The sequence below is a fragment of the Meles meles genome, chromosome 19 (assembly GCF_922984935.1).
Source record: "Meles meles chromosome 19, mMelMel3.1 paternal haplotype, whole genome shotgun sequence".
NCBI lineage: Eukaryota > Metazoa > Chordata > Mammalia > Carnivora > Mustelidae > Meles > Meles meles.
Window position 1 is genome coordinate 18,157,973 of NC_060084.1, and position 21,292 is coordinate 18,179,264.

A 21,292-nucleotide genomic window follows, 5' to 3' on the forward strand; every position below is an offset into this window, starting at 1 on the left:
TCATCTGAATCACTTACATGCATGGTCTTACGGTGCCAGGTGCCGGTGGGGAGGCAGAAAGGCCGGACTCCAGCCCTCCAGAATCTTGTACAATAAATGCAGGTGCAGCGCGCAGTGCACACGCGGCCTGGTACTCCAGGCAGGCCAGCAAGCGTTAGGCTCCAGGGCGTGCTTGCGGCTAACTTGATCTCTGACCTCAGCGAAGCCTGCCCCTCGAACAGTAGTTCCCTTCGAGGGAAGGCTGCCTCAGCAGTCTGGAACATTTCCAAGCATAAGAAGCACCGCTTATTCCCATCTTTACTCGGCCTGCGCCTCAGGGCCAGCTACCCCAGACGGTGGTGTAAAGCTAGAGGGCCCAATCGAATCCCCGCGGCCACGTGCGCCACCACGCGGCCGGCCTCAGACACTCCAAGCTGGTTCAGGCCGGTAGCGAAGACGCACGCCTACCCAGCCGCGCAGGCGCCAGAGGGCCCACACCTGCGCAATGCTTTCGGACGAAACCACCCGGAAGCCGGGCGCCACTCACAGCCCCGCCCCTTTGTGGTCACGTGAGGCGATCGCGCGTCACCTGACCCGCTTGACAGCCCGCTGCTGGCGCAGAGTCAGCTGATCTTGGAATCAAGCTGTCCACCCGGCGATCGGGGTTCTCCGATCTCGCCTCCCCCGCCGCAGCCATGTCGTTCTTCCCGGAGCTTTACTTCAACGTGGACAATGGCTACTTGGAGGGACTGGTGCGCGGCCTGAAGGCCGGTGTGCTCAGCCAGGCGGACTACCTCAATCTGGTGCAGTGCGAGACGCTCGAGGGTGAGCCGCGGGGCCGGGAGATTGGGCCTTGAAAGGCTGGCAGGGAGACTGGCCCGGGCCTGAGGGTTCCGAGATCTGGGCGGGGAAGCCGGAGGCGGGGGTTCTCGAAGGGCCTGAGAGGCCTTGCTGGGAATCCAGCGGCCGATGGCGGGCGCCCAGGAAGGGAATCTCCCTCCAGATGCGGCTCCACACGGGCCCAGACGTAACCAGGGTTTTGAGAACCGCTGTGGTTGGCGTCTTCTGGGCCTCCGCTTCCCTCTTAAGCCTGCCGTGTAGTTTGAAAAAGAGGGTTTCTCGAGAGTGGTTGATCGGTGGTGCGAGAAGTGCCCATACAAAACTCTTTACCCTGACGTAGTCCAAGAAAGGCCCCGTGGCAACGCTTAGAAAAGCTAAGCGGGAAAAGCCCCCGCTTCCCACCTAACATACACCAAGGCTTTTGGGATCACTGTGTCTTAGCCTTGGTCGGCGTGGCGAGCCTTCCTGGGGAATTGCTGAGCTAACCTAGTGAGAGTTTGCTCCCATCGCGGAACCCCTGGCTGAGCAGAGTCTCCTGAAGGCAGTAATTTGGAGAGCAAGAGGTGGCCCTCCAAGTTTGGAAGTTCCTACACTTGTATTTGGCTAATAAATCCCACCTCCTCAGCGAGAAGGTTGCCTGTTGGAACAGGATTTTTTTTTTTTTTTTTAAGCACAAGAATGATGAGAAGCTAAGTTCCCCTTTCTTCAGCTCCGAAGTGGGATTGACTCCTTAAGGCAGAGCTGCAACAGAGTTACTGAATTAGAGATGTCGCTGAGCCCCCATTTCCCCTGGCGATAGTGAAGAGCATTGTGGTTGGGATGTAAGTTCCCATTTCTGACCCTCAAGAGATACCCTTGAGCAGAGGTACTGCTCGCTCCATAGTTGGCAGCTGGAGGGAAAGACGACTTGGCCTCTGGAGAAAATTTTCTTATCAAAAACTGATTGAGGTTAAAAGAGGATTCAATTTTTATTTATTTATTTATTTTAAAAGATTATTTATTTATTTATTTGACAGACAGAGATCACAAGTAGGCAGAGAAGCAGGCAGAGAGAGAGAGAGGGGGAAGAAGGCTCCCTGATGAGCAGAGAGCCCGAAGTGGGGCTCGATCCCAGGACCCTGGAATCGTGACCTGAGCTGAAGGCAGAGGCTTTAACCCACTGAGCCACCCAGGCGCCCCTATTTATTTATTTACTTATTTATTTATTATTTATTTATTTTTATTTATTTATTTTTAAAGATTTTATTTATTTGACATACAGAGATCACAAGCAGGCAGAGAGGCAGGCAGAGAGAGAGGAGGAAGCAGGCTCCCTGCTGAGCAGAGAGCCCGATGCAGGGCTTGATTCCCGGACCTGAGCCGAAGGCAGAGGCTTTAACCCACTGAGCCACCCAGGTGCCCCAAGGATTCAATTTTTAAAAATCAGCTGTTTATCTTGTAAACTGAACCAGTAAAGGGAAAATAGATACTTAAAAAATTTTAAACTTATTGAAGTTAACATGCAATAATTCTGGATTTTACCATAAACATCTGAGAAGAGCTATTTGTCTGCCTTATAAGAGTGGAAATGGGAAGGAGAGGAGAGCACCTTAGGGTACCAGGTTGTAAGAGCCTGCCAGCAATCTGACTTTCGTCACTGGGAAAAGGAGGAGAAACAGAGGAAGGCTGCCTAGGGTAGGGCCTGGCACACAATTGGCATTTAATATGAATTTTGTGGACTGACTGGGACTGGAGCTCTTTCTTTGCTTAAATCTGAAGGTGAACACAGTTGATGACCAACTGGCATTTGGTAAACGTGTTTCTTTTCTAGGTTTTCCTCACTCATGCTGCAGCCTGTCCTTCCTCTTCCTGTAGAGCTTTTGGGGTTCCCATCTTCCCAGCAACCCCTCTACCATTATCCTCCATAAATGTGTTAGGCCATTCCTCCTGCAGCCCTGCTCAGCACACGGCCTGCCTTGTGGCGCCCCATCTAGACCTTTAGGGTCACATTTAAGGATTCCCTTGCTCTTCCACACACACATTCCTTTCCCTCACAAGCCATCCCCCTCAACTCTTGGTGCCCATAGTGTGGTGGACCCTGGGGTTGGAAAAATCTGAGTTTGAATCCCAGCCCTGCCAATTACTGGGTTACCTTAGACGAGTTATTCAGTTACTTCTGGGCCTTGGAGTCTTCATCGGGTATAGTATCATCACCTATTTCATAAGGTTGTGAGATGTCAGCAAGCTTTTACGTTTAAACACTTAGCCCAGCAATAAACACAGAATATGTGCTAGATAAATGTTAGCTCTTGCTTTCACTGCATTGCACCTGCCATTCCTTCTGTATCCATCTCTTCCCCATGAAGCCCAGTGACTCCGACCCTTCAAGGCCCAAACCCAGTAGCATCCCATCTTAGAGCCCCCATGGTGATCATGGTAGACTAGAATGTTGTCCCCTCCACTAATTACAGCTCCTGTGGCTGTCTGTGCTATTTTCCTAGAAGTTTCTTGGCATAGAATTTGGGATTTGGGGGACTCTATATGCTGGAGATAGTGAAGACTTTTCAGGGGCTGGGGATAACCAGAAGCAGGAGGAGTGACCAGAAACCCCATTATCTTCTACAGAAAGTCCTTCTCTGTTTCTGAGGGTGATACCAGAGGCCTTTGGTGCTGTTCTGTTGTTGTTGTTTTGCCTCTGTGTGTCCTGAAGTGACAAGATTTCCAAAGAAGATGTTTCAGGTGTTGGACAGTTCCCAGAAGGCGCAGGATACTGGGCAGAGGGTCATGTTCTTCAAGGAAGGGCAGGTGTAGAACCTCCACCACACCCTGTGCTTTCTTCCCGGAATCCCACCTGAGCAAGGCATCTGCTACTCACCTCTTCTAGAACTCAGTCTTTGAGGACCTTCAGAATTCATATATTCTCCGTTGTCCATCTTGCTTCATTGTCTATGCTCAGAGGTAGGAGAAAAAAACCTGGAAAGGTTAAGTGAAGAGACAGAGTTGGGTGGTCACAAGAGCACTTTTTAACTCTGAGCATTTCTGGATATGTAGAGTACCTTCTGGGGGCTGAGTCCTGTGCTGGAAATTGTGGGGAAGATGAGGTGGGTCAGAGATACACAAAGAGAAATCCTACAGTATTACTTTAAATGTTTTGATTCATCCAGTATATACTTAGGAAGCACCTGTTTTCTGCCAGGCGCTGTGATAGGGGCTGAGATATTTTGTTGAATGATGTTCTTTTGACCCTCATAATCCTGTAGTGGAGGTCGGTGTGAGCAGGGGGAAGACATTAAGAGATCAGTGTAGCATAGAAGTTTACAAATGTGGGTCTGCTACTTCTTGGTGCTGCCATGTAACCTTTCTTTTCTTTTCTTTTTTTTTAAAAGATCTTATTTATTTGACAGACAGAGATCACAAGTAGGCAGAGAGGCAGGCAGAGAAAGAGGAGGAAGCAGGCTCCCTGCTGAGCAGAGAGCCCGATGTAGGGCTCGATCCCAGGACCCTGAGATCGTGACCTGAGCCGAAGGCAGAGGCTTTAACCCACTGAGCCACCCAGGCGCCCCGCCATGTAACCTTTCTGTCCAGAGTTTTATTGTCTGTAAAGTGGTAATCATAATGGCACGTACTTCATGGGCTGGTTATGAAGGTTAAACAAGGTAATTCATATAAAGCACTTATGTCTTCCGACTGAGCCAGCCAAGGTTACTGTTATTTTAAAGTGGACTAAATACATAATTACAGACTGAGGGGTGATCGTGGAAAACGTGATGGTCTGGAGCACCGCCTTCCACAGAGGCTTGCCAAACTTGGGGTTCTCGGACGTATTTCAGGCATTAGGAGCATATGTATGCTACTTTGATGTTCAGATGTTTGTTTGCTCATTAAAGAAACATCGCCTAAAGGCCTACTGTGTGCCAGTTCCTGGGCTTTATCGGTGAGCCAAGAAGCTCTTTCAGGCATTACCGTAGTTCTGAGCCTCAACTCTCAGCTTTGACCCAGGGTTCAGCCCAAGAACACTGCTAGTAATTTGTCTGACTGGATGTGGGGCATTCAGGTGTGAGTGAGGCTCCAGCTCTGCCCTCCAGAATTTTTCCCTTCCTCTTTAAAACTATTTTTTTAAGATTTTATTTGTTTATTTGACAGAGAGAGATCACAAGTAGGCAGAGAGCCAGGCAGAGAGAGAGAGAGAGGGAAGCAGGTCCCCCGCTGAGCAGAGAACCCGATGTGGGGCTCGATCCCAGGACCCTGAGACCATGACCCGAGCCGAAGGCAGAGGCCCAACCCACTGAGCCACCCAGGCATCCCTAAAACTATTTTAAACTGATGTTGTTGAATATATACAAATTAGAAGGAATAGTATCACGAGTCTCTAATAATCATTTAACTATAACAATGATCAATTCCTGTCATTACAACAATTATCACTGAATAGCTTTTAGTTTCACTAAATAGCTCCACTTAACCTCCCAACTCCTAAATTATTTTGAAGTAAATTCCAGACAACACATCATTTCAGCTGTAGATATATCAATATCTCTGAAAAAGGTCATAACTAATTAAAAAAAAAAAAAAACAGGGCGCCTGGGTGGCTCAGTGGGTTAAGCCTCTGCCTTCGGCTCAGGTCATGATCTCAGGGTCCTGGGATCGAGCCCCGCATCGGACTCTCTGCTCAGCAGAGAGCCTGTTTCCTCCTCTCTCTCTGCCTGCCTCTCTGCCTACTTGTGATCTCTGTCTGTCAAATAAATAAATAAAATCTTTAAAAAAAATAAAAAAAATAAAAAACCCACAATGCTGTTATTACTCCTTTAAAAGAAACAATAATTTGTTAAAGTCATCAACTGTCCATTTAGTGTTCAGATTTCTCACATCACCTCAAATTTTTTAAATTTTTAAAATAATATTTGTTTCAATCAGGATCCAGATATGATCCATACATTTTAGCTGGTTGATGCTGTCTCAGGTCTTTTATGGATTTTTAAAAAGATTTTATTTATCAGGGCACGTGGGTGGCTCAGTGGGTTCAAATCTCTACCTTTGGCTCAGGTCATGATTCCAGGCAGGGAGCCTACTTCCTCCTCTCTCTCTCTCTGTCTGCCGCTCTGCCTACTTGTGATCTCTGTCTGTCAAATAAAATCTTTTTTTTTAAATAATTTATTTATTTGACAGAGAGAAATCACAACTAGGCAGAGAGGCAGGCAGAGAGAGAGGAGGAAGCAGCCTCCCCGCGGAGCAGAGAGCCCGATGTGGGGCTCGATCCCAGGACCCTGGGATCATGACCTGAGCCGAAGGCAGAGGCTTTAACCCACTGAGCCACCCAGGCGCCCCTGTCAAATAAAATCTTTAAGAAAAAGATTTTATTTATTTTATTTGACAGAGAGATAGAGAGCTCAAGTAGGCAGAGCGACAGGCAGAGGGAGAGAAAGAAGCAGGCTCTCCACCGAGCAGGTAGCTGGATGGCACTCGATCCCAGGATCCTGGGATCATGACCCGAGCCGAAGGCAGCCACTTAACTGACCGAGCCACCCAGGCACCCCTCAGGTCTTTTAATGCTTAGGTTCTTTGTCTCTCTTATTTTTTCTTTCACTTATTGAAGAAACTGGGTCATTTGGTTTATGGGTTTTTCCCTCCATTTCAATTTTGCTGATACCCTTGCTGTATAGTCAGACATATACCTCTGTCCTTTGTTTTTCCAGTAAATTGGTAGTTAGATGTAGGGACTTGATTAGAGTCTAGTTCAGCTTTTTTGGAAAAAAGAATATTTAATAGGTGATTTTGTACTTCCATTGGGAGGCATGTAACATCTAGTTGTTTCTGTCTTTATGACATAAAAATCATCGACATTTATCGCCTAGAATCATGATTTCATTAGGTGTTGCAAAATGGTGATATGCTAATTCTTTGTTTCCTTCTTTGATTGCTAGCTTGAGTATTTCTATATAAGGAGACTTCCACTAATCAACTACTTTGTTACCCTGAAATATGGTCTATATTAGTGAGGTAGGATAAATGCTTGATTCTTTCCTATATTTCTTAGTTTTCAAAATAATGAGTTGGTTCTCCAGCATTCTTCAGAGGACAAATGAGGTTTGTTCTTTTTCTTTTTCTTGATATAGTATCATAAGGCACATATGGATTTTGATATATCTTTGTCTTTTAATCTTTTTATTGAAGCTCAAACTATCCCTTGGCCAGTGGGAGTTTATTCAATAGGCTGGTGAGTCTTTTTGACACAATCCTGTAGCCTTTGAGAGCTTTCCTTACTTCAGAGATAACGATATCTTCTAATCTTATCTTATACATTTCCTGACCCAGACCTAGAGTCCTCATTTCTCCCAGGAGACCTCGTTTTTTTATTAGAAAAATGATATTTAGAGATCATAATGAGTCTAAGGGGTTCTCCTTGCTACTGGGTTGGTCATTGTTTCCAGGATTTTTCTATGGATTAGCTCTCTTCTTACTCAGAAACACAGAAAATGGAGAAAAGCATATGGCTAGCTGGATAATTCAGCCACAGTTCAGCTGATGCTCATTTCCTAATTTGGAATGGAGCCTCTATCCGACAGTTGGGCCAGTCAGGACATTCTTTCCTGTTGTAAAGAAATATAATTAACGTTCAGGACGGGGGGGGTGGGGAGCCAGCAAATTAAATGCTTGGGGACCATGGTTGGAGGGCTCACATGCACGGTATGCTGGCTGTCTTCCAGAACTCTTTATCCCTCTCTGTTCTGAGTTGCTTGTGTTCTTTTCACTACAACATTTCCTTCTGCATTTCAACATTTTTTTCATAAGAGACTGTCTCATAAGGGAAGAAGAAAGCAAGACTCCAGGCTGGACTCGGCTAGTCGTCAGTCCCATGAAACTGCGGGTGCAGAGGTGGATGGTGGATGGTGTCCTCCAGGAGCAGCAAGTCATTCATCACTAACTGTGGTGTGGCAAGGAGTGTGGCTGGAGCGTTAGAGATCAGGTCTGGAGGGATTGCAAAAGCCATAGAGGAAGTGCTTTGTCCTGAGTGAGGGGATGGGTGAGGGAAACCATTGGACTTGTACTTTAGAGTGCACGTGCAGTGGCAAAAGGAGATTGGAAGTGGGGGCCGCACCAGAAGGGGGAAGAACAACTTGCAGGGCTTTATAAGGAATCCGGGTTAGAGCTGATGCCAGCTTGCCTTTGGCATGGGCAAGGATCATCGTGGGGGAATCTTAGGAAGAGGAAGTGATAGGACTTGAGGGGTTGCGTAAGGCACTGAGGAGGAAGGAACAGTGAAAGCCCATGTCCTCACCGCTGGTATTGGCAACTGTGTCGGTGGCAGAGAGAAATCATAGTGGAATGCGGAAGAGAAGATTGGAGAAAGAAGGAGAAAAATGGGATCAAGGGAGCTGTGAGTCATTTGAGTAGCCATGTAGAAGCGATTTTTGGTGCTCGGGTGAGTCTGAGCTTGGGAGACAACTTTGGGAATCAGGGTAGAAGTGTGGCTGCTGGCTCTAAGAGAGAGCATCAAGTCAGGAGGAGCAGAGGCCCCAGATGAGATCCTCCCCCAGGAAAGGCTCCAGTTAAGCAAGGGGTCCTGGCAGAAAGGTGAAAGACACCCTCTGAAAGGTGGGCAGCCCCAGCACAGAACCTGAAAAAGAAGGGGTGATGAATGCCAAATGTGGCCAAGAGATTGAAATAAATTCAGACAGCTTCTCACTTGGATTTGCCATTCAGAGGTCACAGTGACCCTAATGAGAAGAGAAGAGAGTCGGAACTAGAAGGTGAGAGCAGTGCACGGCGTGTGTGGGCAGAGATGACATATAGATGGAACAGAGCTCACTGGGGAACTAATCCCAGCTCAGCCACCTACTGGCTTTGTGACCTTGAGCAAATTGTTTGTCCTCAGCTATACAGTCAGAAATGTTAATAGCATCTCTTCGAGATATATATGAAGTATAAGGACAGGGCCCCGTGCCAAGTGCACAGTCAGGGCAGCCAGCTGCTGTCACCATGGTCAGTCCCTCCTATCACTCCTGAAAGACAGGTGCCACACTGGGCCTTGAATGGGTAACGAAAACATGGCACATAGGTCTTGCCTGGGGCCAAGTGTGCCTGTCTAATGGGCAGACAACATTGAAAGTTTAGTAGGCACAAGGTAGATTTTAGGGGGATGGGAGCAGGGAGGGTAAAAGTGTACAGGGTTTCTCTTTGGGGTTCTGAAATCGATGGTGGTGCTGATCACACAATTTTGTGGCTATACTGAGACCCATTGACTTGTACACTTTAAATGGGAAAGTTGTATGGCATATGAATTCCATCTCAGTAAAGCTCTTACTGTAAGTCAGCCAGGCCGAGGAGGTGGGAAGAAGGAATGGCGTTAGCGTCTTGGAAACATGGAACTTTGCAGAGTGTCTGAGGAGCTTCAGGAACTGGGAAGAGAGAACAGAACACGTGTCAATGTGTGCAGGGGCTGAGTGTGGGCAGGTACATCAGGCTGGTTCATGAAAGACTTTGCCTTGGACACAGCTCAGGAGGGATGAATGTTATGATTAAAAAAAAAAAAAGACGGGAAGGGAGAGATTCTTAGGGTTAGGTTGAGGCCAGGGTGTGGGAAATGTCTAAGAGTTTCTGTATATAGTCTTGCCTGGAAATACTTCCTATATTGCATTCTGTTGGTCACAGGAGGCTCTGTTGAGTTGGTGAAGTTAGAGGACCTTGGCTTGGACAGAAAGACGATCTTAGCCCAGTGCAGAATTCCTCAGAGTCGGCTGTGTTCCAAAAGAAGAGATAATACAGCCCTGAGAGTCCACTGGCCACAAGCAAGAGAGAGAGGAGCTTGGGGGCATTGGGAGAAGAGTGTGCAGAGGTGATAACCTGGAGAAGTGTGCATCGCGGATCGAAGAGAACAAGGACCTTGAACAAGGACCTGGCCCCAAACACACCTGCAGTTTCCTCCTTGGTGTTTGAGGATCCATGTTGTCCCGGCTGCCCTGGGCAATGGTGTCACCGAGTGACGAGAATCCTGGTACCCAGTGATGGATGAGGAGGGCAGGGGTCATTGGTGGTGACCGTAGCCACCTGATACCTTGATTGTTCCTCTCCAACTCGCTGCTGCTCCCCAAGAGGTGGAGGCTCCAGAGTGGGGGTGGAGGCTTGAGAGGGGCAGGATAGAGGTCTTGCTGTTGAGCCAGCTTGGAGTTGGGCCCTTAGTAGATGGGGCCGGGGAGGGGTTGTGAAGGGAATAGGGGTGGGAGGAGGACACAGTCAGAAACTTGGTCTGAGGCTCTGGAGGCTGGATTTAGGCGGAGCCAGGGTGGAGGCAGGGGGCTCTTCCTGCTCTCCCAGTGAGAAAACATGGCCAAACCTGGGCAGAAGTGGCATGAAGGGAGATGAAGGACTGGGATCAGGCACCAGCTTAGGGGGTGAGACCCACAAGGTTGGGCCAATTTTCATTCGGTGTGGGGATGAGAGGGGTTAGCAGTCAGGCTTCTGACTTAATGAATGAATGGGTGGGTGCTGGAAGTGCTTCTGAGATGAGGACCAGCGGAAGAGGAGACAGGGGTATGAATGGGGTGACAGAAGAGGTGTTCTGGCTCAGATGTGCTGAGTCGGGGTGTCTGAGGGAGGCCGCTTTGTGGGCCCGGAGCTCAGGGGAAGTAGCACTGAAGATACCAGTCTGGAAGTCATCAGCACGCTGACTGGCTGGCAGCATGTCAGCCCACACTCGGCCATCTGTAGGCTCGCAGCCAGGCCGAGTCTCCCTTAGAAGCCCAGTCCTGCCAGGAAGACAGGCCAAGACAGACCAAGACACAGCGTGGTCTGACGAGGACACCTGGCATGGAGCCTACTTTGGCAAGTGGCGCAGGGAGAGCAATAGCCAGGGACTCCCCACCGATCCCTTCCTCGCGTTCTCCTGCATGGCTGGGCATGGGGGTGGTTTGGTTTTGTTTTTGACTAAACATATATATAATTTTTAATTCCAGAAAGGAAAGTTGGTGAAGGGTGACTCAGTGTGGACCTTTTGGGGGACAGCTTGTTAAAACATTGCATGTGTATATACGCTGTGTCCTCGTAGCCCCACTTAGAGGACTATGTCCTTCTGGATTAGCACAAGATGGCTTGTATGGAGATGTTCCCATCAGCCTTGTTCATAACTGCAGCCTATTAGAACCAAGAGAATATTCATCAACAGGGGCAGGTTAAATAAACCATGGTCTCTCTTTACAGTGGAGTACTATGCAAGTGTTCAAAAGCATGAAGTTCTATAAGGACTGATTTAAAAGTATATTGTTGATATGTTCCCATTTTAGAAGAATACTCTTTGCACCTGAAAAAGTGTTTGGAAGCACAGACACCATGTGGTCTAGAATAGCAGCCTCTGGAGGGAGGAATTGAAGAGGCTGGGAGGGGAGTATGTGCCTTTTTAATTTTATGTACTCTTTGGATTTATTGCAGTGAACTAATAGTTTATGATTTAAGACATCTGATAAAGATATGTAAAATAAGGGAAATGAGAACATATAGATATGCAAAGAGAAACTACTTACACCCAACGGGCCATCCCGGATGAGACCTCTGCTGGTGACCCTGGACACATGCCTTCCAGATTTTGGTTCACAGCCTGCTGGGGCCAGTCTGATTCTTCAAGCCCCTTCTCTTTACACCTGAAGACTCAGAGCCCAGGGGGTACTTGAGGGCCCAGACTGGGGCTGGATATCTCTGGCTGGTGACCAGGCCAGAATCAGGGCTCCTGTCCAGGTACAGCTCACCTGCTCACCTCTCACCTGGCCATCTTTCTCTTTTCTTCTTCACCTCCCCCCCCGCCCCAGCCCTTCTTGTTTTTCCTTGCCTGATTACATCTTGTGCTGGTATATACTTTAGTATAGGACGTGATAGCCCCTGTTTCACAAGCCCTGCCCCAGAGGTCATGTCGGCACTTGCTCTGCTGGGTGATAACACACTTTTTCTTGGATTTTACTCAGTGATTCTTGGGCTGGGTTCCTGCGGTGGAACCAGTGTCTGTAACCAAGCCTAGGTAGGGCCTTTTGTGGTGGCCTCGGCATAGGCAAATGGGAGCCACCCAGGACCCTTGAAGAGAGACTTTCTGGATGGCCAGGGTTTCTGGATGGTAGAGAAGGAAAGGCCCCAACATCTTAACTTAAATATGTTGCAGGGAAGCCCTCTGGAATGTGTTAATCTCCCTTTCCTGCTTTCTTAGTGGCAGGCACTGAGCACGGGAGAGCTTGTTCCGCATCAGGGCTGGTTGACTTCCCATGGAAGGAAGTATGAAGTTCCTGAGGGCCCAAGTCCACTTGGGATGGTTTGGCTCCTGGCACCCTGTCAGACTGCCCACTCGTCCAACCCCCACAGCCAGGGTGCCTGCTACAGCACCCCACACCCTTGTTCTAACTCGTAGTTGTTCTTGGGCTTTGGGCTCAGCAGTCAGACACACTGCACCTTGTGAGAGGGTCTGCTTCCAGAACAAACAGGTGTGAGGACATGAAGCAGTGACCTCTCCTGTAAATCACCTGTGCCTGCTCAGAATCAGGAGCCTCGGGGGTCCTCCTGGGTCACCAGGACCTTTGTTGAGTTCCGGTTGGGGGTGGGGCCATCAGGCAGACCCTGGCTTCCTTTCTAGCTAGCTGTGTGAGGCTAAGCATGTGATTTCATACCTCGGAGCTTGTTTGCCCGCCTGAGAAATGAAATCATTTGCAGGCTGTGAGGATTCAGCAGCACAGTGCCTAGCAAGAGTGAAGGCTCAGTAGATATTCATAAGACTAGATGATAACGACTCAGTATTGGTGCTGGCAGACTACTAGGCTTTGGTGTACAGAGGAGGAGAAGCTAAGGCCCTGATCCTGGAGGGCTGTGCCATGTCATAGATTATTCTGTTTCTGGGTTGTTAAGCACCTGTTTTTTGAAAATGTTTTAAAGATTTAATTTTTTTAAGTAGGCTCCACGCCCAGCATGGATCCCAGCACGGGGCTTGAACTCACAACCCAGAGATCAAGACCTGGGCTGAGATCAAGAGTCAGATGCTTAACAGACTGAGCCACCCAGCTGCCCCTAAAAGATTTTTTTTTTTAAGACTTTATTTAGGGGTGACTGGGTAGCCTTAGTTGGTTAAGTGGCTGCCTTCGGTTCAGGTCCTGATCCCACGGTCTTTGCACATGCACACGCGCTCTCTCTCTCTTAAATAAGTAAAATCTTTTTAAAAAGCTTAAAGATTTTATTTGTAAGAGAGGGTGTGTGTGTGCACAAGCATGCAGGGCGGGGTGGGAGGAGGGGCAGAGGGAGAGGGAGACGCAGGCTCCCGGCTAAGCTGGGAGCCCATCTTGGGGATCGCTCCCAGGACCCTGGAATCATGACATGAGCCATTACCTCAGCCACCCAGGCATCCGTCCCGAAAGATCTTATTTTTAGGTAATCACTGCACCCGGCATGGGACTCAAACTCACAACCTGGAGATCAGCAATCACTTGTGCTACCGACTGAGCCAGCCAGTAAGGCAGCGCCTGCTTTTTTTAGATCTGGCATTAGGCAGGAGAGGCGAGTGGGGGCGGGGTGGAAAGCTGGATCAAGGGATTTGGAGACTTGGGAGAGTCTGGCTGGCTGAGCTGGGAAACAAGAGTGTAGAGGACTGAGGATCCCCAGGCTTCCTCTGCAGGCTCTCCAGTCTTGCTCCTTAGAAGGTTCTGTCTTCAGTGATGCAAGACAGACCAGTCCCTCATGACGGGAGTCAAGCCCACCTTGTCTCCATTTTGGCTGTCCCAGACTCATGTCTATCTCGGGCCCATTCCTTGTTCTTTATGACACATTCCTGTGCGGCTTTGCCGGTGCCTGCAGCCTCCTTCCCCAGGGATCGCTGGCTGGGGAGGAGATAGGAACCAGAAGTCTGAGGCTGGGATTAGATTGGAGGGATGTGTTGAGAGGAGGAAGAGTGGATCCCCTTGCCCTTTACAAAGCCATCCTCCCTGTGGCCACAAGGGGGTGTGCCATGACCGCTCGGCTGCCAGAGAGCAGGGGAGGGGTGTGTGTGGCTGAGCTAGTGAGTCAGCCAGGCTGCCTCTCTTCTCCTTCTCTGTACAGCATCTGCTTGTGGCCACTGTCCCTTGGGACTCTGTCCTGGGCCCTACCTCCCTCACCCAAGCCCCAGTTGGCCTTCTCAGATTAAGTAGGACTCCCGGCTCAGTGTCTCCTGTCTGTCCATCTCTTCCTGTCCTCACCTCTCTGTGCCCCAGATTCCTGGGTTGGGAAGGAGAAGGCTGGGGCCATTCTCTGAGGCTCTCCACCTTCGTGCTGAGTGCTCGCTGCTCCTGCCTTACCCCTCAGGCTGTCCTCTTTTCCCCCTATCTGGGTCCTCATTTCCCCCTACCTGGGCCGTGCTGGCGGCTCTGTGTCGGAGCAGTGGCTGCAACACAGTGTACGAGCCATGAACCTGGAGTCTGAGGGCCTCCAAGCAGGAGGTTGAGGCTGCCGAGGGGTCAGGGCCACACTTCCCAGGTTCCCAGAGGTACCACTCTTCCCCACGTAGTGCCCACTCTTGTTCTGCAACCCTGGTCCCTCCCGGAGAGGGAAAATTCACCCTCAGGACAGACTTCTTTTCTCCCAGTCTCCTTCGGTGCTCTGGGGGACACAGGCAAGTGCACGTGGGTAGGGTGACTCTGGCAAAGGTCCAAAGTACGCACCCCAAACTCTGCAGGCACTGTAGGTGCACACAGTCATGCTGGAAAGGGGTTGCTAGCAGGTGACTGACAACTCCTCTCTTCCACTCTGCACCCCAATTTGGAGGGACCTTTCCGTTGACCTTCCCTCATCTAACACTTAAACTTAGCAGATTTTTTTTTTTTTCTTTTTTAATCTGTTCTGCACTGGCCTTCCTCCTCTTCTAGAGGCGGGAAGATCAAGACTCTGAAGGGCCACTTAGTAGGTGTGGCTGCTTTTCTGCAGCCTGACATGCGCTCTGCCTGTCTGCATCCAGCACCCTGTAGCTTGAGGGCCTGGACTGGGGCTTCCCCCCTAGGAGCTTGAGTGGTCCTGAAGAGCGGCGGGCAGATTGTGGCAGGGGAAAAGGGTGTGTGGAGCAACAGCCCTGACTGGGTGCTGGACACTGCTTTCCTGGCCAGCTCTGGCCTGGCCCTGGGCACTTGCCCAGACCTTGTCTCTCCTTGGCTACTCAGGCAGCGGTTTTTTCAGGCCTTAACCTCAGCTGAGGCTTTGCAAGTGGCTGGTGGATGGGGCTTTCCCCTCTGAGGAATTATCTTGGTGTCCTCACTGTTGCAACTCAGTCGTTCTTGCCTTCCCTTGATCTGCTGGCTGCTCAGAGGCTCCACAAGCCGGGGCCTCTCCTGCACCTGCTGTCAGTTCTGCCGAGGTTGCTCCATGGGTACCCAGGCCTCTAGACTCACCCTGAGCCCTGGAGTGGCCTTCAGGGGTTGAGTTGTGGAGAGTCAGTGTGACTGAGGCCTGACCAGGGTAGAGAACGTCAGAGCCAGCCAGACTCAAGGTAGCTTCATCCAACCCTCTTATTTTACCTGGGGGATTGGGTCCAGGTGAGGGTCAAGGGCTTGCTTACAATCTCCTGACACCTGTGTTGGCTCCTCCTATCCAGTCAGCTTAGAGTCTTTGCTTGTTTCCTTCTTATCCCTGCATATGTTCACTGAAGGATGCCTGAACTATGCTTCTGTGTGCCTGGCCCCTGATTCAGGGAGTGGGGGTCCGGTGAAAGAGACCTTGCTTTGGGGGCCCCTCACCGTTCCCCCAGGCCTTGCCACATGGTATCCAGCTTAGAGATTAAAGGGTTGGGAGTCGAGGGATACAGAAGAGCTGCACCCCATGCACATGACCTAGCACAAAGGGCCCTAAGCAGCCAGGGCGTGGCTAGTAGCTCACCCATCCTCCCCACCCACTTACCTCTTTAGGCTCCAAGGCAGATACCATGTGGCAAGACCTGGGGGAAGTGAGGGTCCTGGGATATTATCCTTCAGGCCTGGCTCATGCTCCATGTCTCACTGTCACCCGTTTTCTCCATTGGCTTCCATCACTGGGATCTAGCCTCTGCTGTGAGGCTCCCTGTGTGGGTGACCACCTATCCCAGGGGTTGGCCCAAGTCCACAGCGCTGATCATGCTCAGTCGGGCATGTTACTGCTTCCCCTGTAAGCGTCCTGCCAGGCCCTTGAGCAGGCTGTGGAAAGGGGTCTGAGGGTACTATAGAGGATCAGCCTGGATGCTTACTGCTCCTGCCGCTTCCTGCCTGGCCCGAGCCTCTGGGCTCTGCTGGTCATGGGTATGGGATGCGCCAACGCTGCTTCTGGCCTGGGCTGTTCAGTCCAGTTTCTATAAGCTGCAGTAAATGAGGCTTTGTGCTAAAAGCAGCATGGTCATAGCCCCAAATGAGACTTGATCCAGTGAGGCCAGCCATAGGGCCCAAGTCTAAGCAAAATGAGTATTTCCATAGCTTTGGCTCGAGGCCGTGTGGAGCTGGCAGCATGCTCCAGCTCCAGGATCTGACCTGATCTGGCTTAATCTCACCGTGAACAGTAGCCGCTGGGAGTCCTAAAACTACCCTTTCCTCATCCAGGTGAGCTCCAGCTTTCCCTCTTGTCCTTCCCCCAGAGGTCTCTGCGTGTAGAACAGAAGCCCAGCATCAAGGGCTGGCGGGATGGCTCGGCCTTGCAGGCCGGTGTGCCCAAGAAGCAGACATGGGCGTGGGCCAGCATCTGAGCAGGCCCACCGCCACAGCTGGCCCTGTCTGGGCTGCCTGGCACCCAGCTGTGTCGGCCCCCTTTCCCTCTCTCACTTGCACCCAGGCAAACTTCACATCTTTGGTGAAATGAAAAGCTCTTTCTTGCAGCCCCACATCCACTCCCACCTGTGGGCTCTGTAACTGTGGTGGCAAGAAAGACCTGGCTCAAGGTCAAAGTGCAGGGCAGCAGCTGAGGTGTGGCCCCGCCTCCCAGGGCGAGGCTGGGAAGCTTGGTTCTCAGGCTGGGCTGTGGCAGGGAAACACAGGGAAGCTGCCTTCGAAGCCTGGTGTCTCCTGGGCCGGGCCATCCCATGGAGCCTTAGGGCCTGGGTGGGGATGTTCTGGTGAGGGGATATCCAGGCGGATCTCCGCTCAGTCAGAGGAGAGTTTCTTGGAACTTGCCCTGGGTGCAGCAGTAACCAGTTCTGCCCCTCCCTTTGGCACGGGGGACTGTCGCCTGCCTGGCACCTTTCTGACTGTCGGATAGGTTGACTTCCTCATGGGATATGAGGGATGCTTTCATTCTCCCAGCTGCAGGGACGAGGTGTTCCTGAGAGCATGAGGGCAATTAAATGTGTCTCTGCCACCACCTGCCACCTGTCTCAGAGCAGAGAAAAGGGGAATAAACCTGGGTTGGACACCCTGCTGCCTCCAGGATGTGGAGAGTGACACTCCCATTTGATCCCTGTATCTGGTATGCTGGCAAGTAGTGCTATGGGCCCTGGTGCCAGCCAGACCTCCTCTGTGGATCAGTCCCAACCCCCCCCCCCCCTTCAAATGCCTCACCTCACTGAAAGGCCTCCAGCATGAAACAAAATGCTGGTCCAGGGACCAAGGAAGGAGAACTCTCTGTCCTTTCCCTGCAGGCGCTCTGCCGCACGCCAGCTGAAACCCAGTAACTTGCATGTGGCCATGCCAGCAGCGGACTCCAGGTTCTTCCCGAGACTGCTGGCCCGCCAGCCTGGGGGCTTCCCATGGAGCAGGAGCTGCCCTTGGCCGTGCTACCTCCTGCCTGCTCCCTGGGCCCCCAGGACAGCAGCTCAGGGTGTGGTGGGTGGTGCAGGCTTGGGTCCTAGCCTCTGTCCGTGTCCGCCGCCGGGCTGCCCAAATCTCTGTAGTATCTTGCTGGTAGGTGAAGCGGGACATAGGCTTGCCAACAGGAGGCCCAGATGTTGAGCCTAGGAGATAGCAGACTGTGTTTGCATGCTCCTGCTGCCCAAGGCCCCCCACGCCTTTTACAGTGAGGAGGAGGACATGCCAGATGGAAAGGGTCAGGACAGACCATGGGGAAGAAGGGCAGGAGCACCCTTCAGAGTACCGAGTAGGGCTGCCTGAGGACTAGGCTAGGGTTGAGAACGCATCCCACCTGACTGGCGCTGAGGGGCTTGGTTAAGAAGCTCTGGGTGGGATCTTCTCTGCCGGGAGAGACAGACTGTGATGTACTATGCTCAGATCTAGCACTGCCTATGCTCAGTGTCTGTCACCCATGCCCTGGAAGGCTGGCACCGCACAGCCTTTCTCCCGGTGACCAGCCAGGAGCCTGGATCTAGAGGGATCCACGAGCTGCTCAGAGCCAAGCTGTGAGGTCGGATTTGGAGCCCACTCACTGTGGCTCCAAAGCTCAGGTTCTCACTCCCCTGCCCCACTCAAACGCCTAAGGAACAATGTCCAAAACCAGTGATCTGGCAAAATTGGGCTACAGAGTGGGGCAGGGGGAGGGGCTGCGGCACGCTCCGGCTGATGGATGATAGGTTGATCTGTGCTGGCCAGGGCAGGAAACCAGGGGCATCTCAGTTGGAGGGGTGGGCAGTGAGGAGGTTCTAGAAGGGGGTCGGCAGACGGCACCTGAGGGAGCATTTGATAGGATGAGCTGTCACTCAGGGTTAGTTAGTTGGTGCTACGTGAGGTTCACAGGGGGCCTGTGTTGGGCCCTGACAGAGGTCCAGGGGTGAAAAGGATGCTTCGTCTTATGCTGCAGGTCCCAGGTACAGCCAGGGTTAACGGTTTCCATGCTGTGGCTCCCACACTGGGAGTTCCAGATGTGGTGCTCTGACCCTGCAGAGCCAGCCAGTGTGCACATCTGCTTTGGAGCTGATACGAAGAGAGGTCCCGCCCCCCCCCCCCCCCCCCCAGAGCCTGGAGAGGAGTTTCAGGCATAGCACATTTGCTGAGGCGGGGCTGTGGCTCCGTTGGGCCACCAGCCTGGCCATCTGTCCATATCTGTCCGTCTGTCTGAGTTTGCCTGCTTGGAGTCCCTGGAAGTTGCAGCTTTAGAGAGCCTCTGGGGCAGAGCAAGCACTGGAGGCAGAAGCCAGTTCCGTGTCTTCAGAGGAGACCCATCACCTGGGCGCAGGGGCGTGGTGTGACAAGCTCCAAGGGGCCCCACCAGCCTTGAAGGGAGTGGCAGGGTGGGCATGCTGGGCTCCAGGGAGCAGATTTGCACATCTGGTTTTACTCAGTGGGCCTCAATTCCTGAAAACCCCTGAGCTCCCCAGGACAGCATCGTTGAGTGACCTCTGGAAAAGCAGAAGTGAAGTCTGGGAACACACTGTCCTCTCACACTGTGCCGGGGCCAGCTGGCCAGCAGGACCCCTTCGTGGGCCATGAGGCCATGGGTGAGTCTAGAACAGGGGGCCGCCCCGCCTAGTGTACTGTGCCAGGAGCTGCCTCTGTGCCTGCTGGGCCCCTGGGGCAGTGTGGGCCCAACCTCCTGGCACAGGCCAAGACCCTCCCTTCCTTCTCCCTAGGGCCCTTGGGGAGGAGCTCCAGGGGCTCAGGGGCTGGAAGGGCCACGTGCTGCCTGCCCCTGGGAGTCCTGGAGGGGCTGAAAGATCACTTTTGGTGCTGGCAGGATCTGGGAAGGGTTTCAGGAAGTGAATGGGGAATAGGACTGCCCAGCTGCCACCTCTCAAGGCCTGGCTGGGACTGGCTGCCAAGCCCACACTTTGTCCCACCCAGAGAGGAGAGAGCTGGTTGGGCCAGGCGTCCCCAAGCCCTCTTGCTAATCAGGGGCTGATTGGTAATCTGAGGTGCCGGCTGGGGCCAGGGCTCTGCTGCTGAGGGGTCCTGGCCTTGAAGGCGTGGGCTGAGGGGGAGGCGGGGGGGGGGGGAGGGGGTTCGTGAAGAGGCAGGGGAAGCCTTGGAGCCAGCTGGATTCTGGCGAACCTGGTGAGCCAGGCAGGAGCACCCGTGCAGGGTGGGTGGGGCTGCAGCCTGCCGGAGCCTTCAGAGAGCTTCACAGAAGCCTGCGGAGCCGGCAGTGATCTTTGCCACGGGCAAACTCAAGGCAGACAGTGGCGGCCCATGGAACAGGGAGGGCAGAGGCCTCTCTGGCTGAGGAAGCAGCCCTGTTTCCTGCACTTCTGGGGCTTTTCCCCTGGGGCATCGGGTAGCTTTCCCTGAAGCACTTGCTTGGGCCAGATTTCATAGATTTTCATAGATTTCATAGATTTCGCCCTAGTGAGAGCACGGGAGCAGCAGAGCAGAGAGTGGCCGACTAAGGCTGAGGTGGTGCTAGGGTTGAGGGCGTGGGGCCTCACAGACTGTGGGGAGGAGGCAGGCCTCGAGCTCTGGGGCCACAGAGGCGGCCGTGTAAAGGTGACAACACCACCCTGGAGGTGGACGACTTCACGCTAGTGATGGTGTGAGACTAGACTTGGGAGCAGGGAGCCGAAACGTGGGGCAGGAGGCCGGCAAAAGGGCACTGTGGTGGCAAGGAGGCCTGAGTGGCACCGGAAGATGGGAGTTGTGGGGACAGTCACTGTAATATTGGGACTAGTGACCCTAGGAAGCAGAGGAGGTAGGGAAGGTCCTGGGTTGGGGGAGGGGTGCCGGGAAGCAAGCCCAGAGCCCTCAGGGAAGGCTGGAGGCACCGGGAAACTGAGTTGGTGGGCTTCCTCTGAGGAGGGGTTTAGGTCAGACTGCAGAGAGAACTTCCTGATAGCAGCAGCATCTTCTTGGACATGAGAAATCCGCCTCTGAGGAAGTCTTTTGCTATGAGAGCTCCCAAGCTGGCCAGACATTCCTGGTGCTGGGCCACGGATGGGAGGATTTGGGGTAGACAGCTGGGCTTGTGGGTAGACCAGAGCGGTCCCCTGAGTGTGTGCTAACCAGAACACTGCTCATGCCTCAGCCCAGGCACGTCTGGGGCTCTCAGGGGCTGTCACCGAGGCTGTCAGGCTGCTGAGCTCAAGGCACAGAGCAGAACTAGCCCCTGCCTTCCCAGAGCCCCTGGCGTCCTTGGCTGCCCTTGGGGGCTGGGCCAGGGCTGGGTGGCCGGGTCTCCCACGATGTTCTCAACAAGTTCCAGGCCTTTCCTCCTGTGTTTAGATCCCACCCCCAGTCACACCCCCTCCTCTGCATCCCTCAGAGACAGCAGGAAGCTGCTGGGGGGGTGGGAGAGGCGGGGGGTACGGGGGGCTGTTCTAGCAGGCTTCCTCCCAGCCCTGAGGACTGTCTAAAGGGCTTGGGGCTGCCCATTACTGGTCCTGGGCACCAGGTTGCTCAAACAGGGTCAGAACTGGTTCAGAAGCCCTGTGTGGTCCAGGCAAAGGGATCAGCTAGCCTGCCTGCCTCCAAGTCGCCCTCATGGCTGGCAGGCTGTCCCCTCTCCCTGGGTCGCAGGGAGACACAGGGCTTGGCCAGGGAAAGTGGTCTGGAACGGGCCTTTGACATCATCCCTGGGGGCCTTTAAAAATGAGTTTCCTGGTAAGGAAGACTCCTCGGGCCTTGGGCAGGATTCTCAGTAGAGTCTCCTGGGCTTGCTCGGATCTGACAAAAGC

At 52.4% G+C, this 21,292-nt stretch overlaps 1 protein-coding gene across 1 annotated transcript in view; it reads left to right on the top strand.

Moving 5' to 3' along the window:
* The first annotated feature begins 585 nt into the window (after window positions 1-585).
* ATP6V0D1 (ATPase H+ transporting V0 subunit d1) overlaps window positions 586-21,292 on the top strand; it is a 39,608-nt gene continuing 18,901 nt past the window's right edge. Inside the window, exon 1 of the mRNA XM_045987687.1 lies at window positions 586-804. Within this exon, the coding sequence (XP_045843643.1) occupies window positions 675-804 (130 nt within the window). The 5' untranslated portion in view covers window positions 586-674. The remainder of the gene's footprint in view (window positions 805-21,292) is intronic.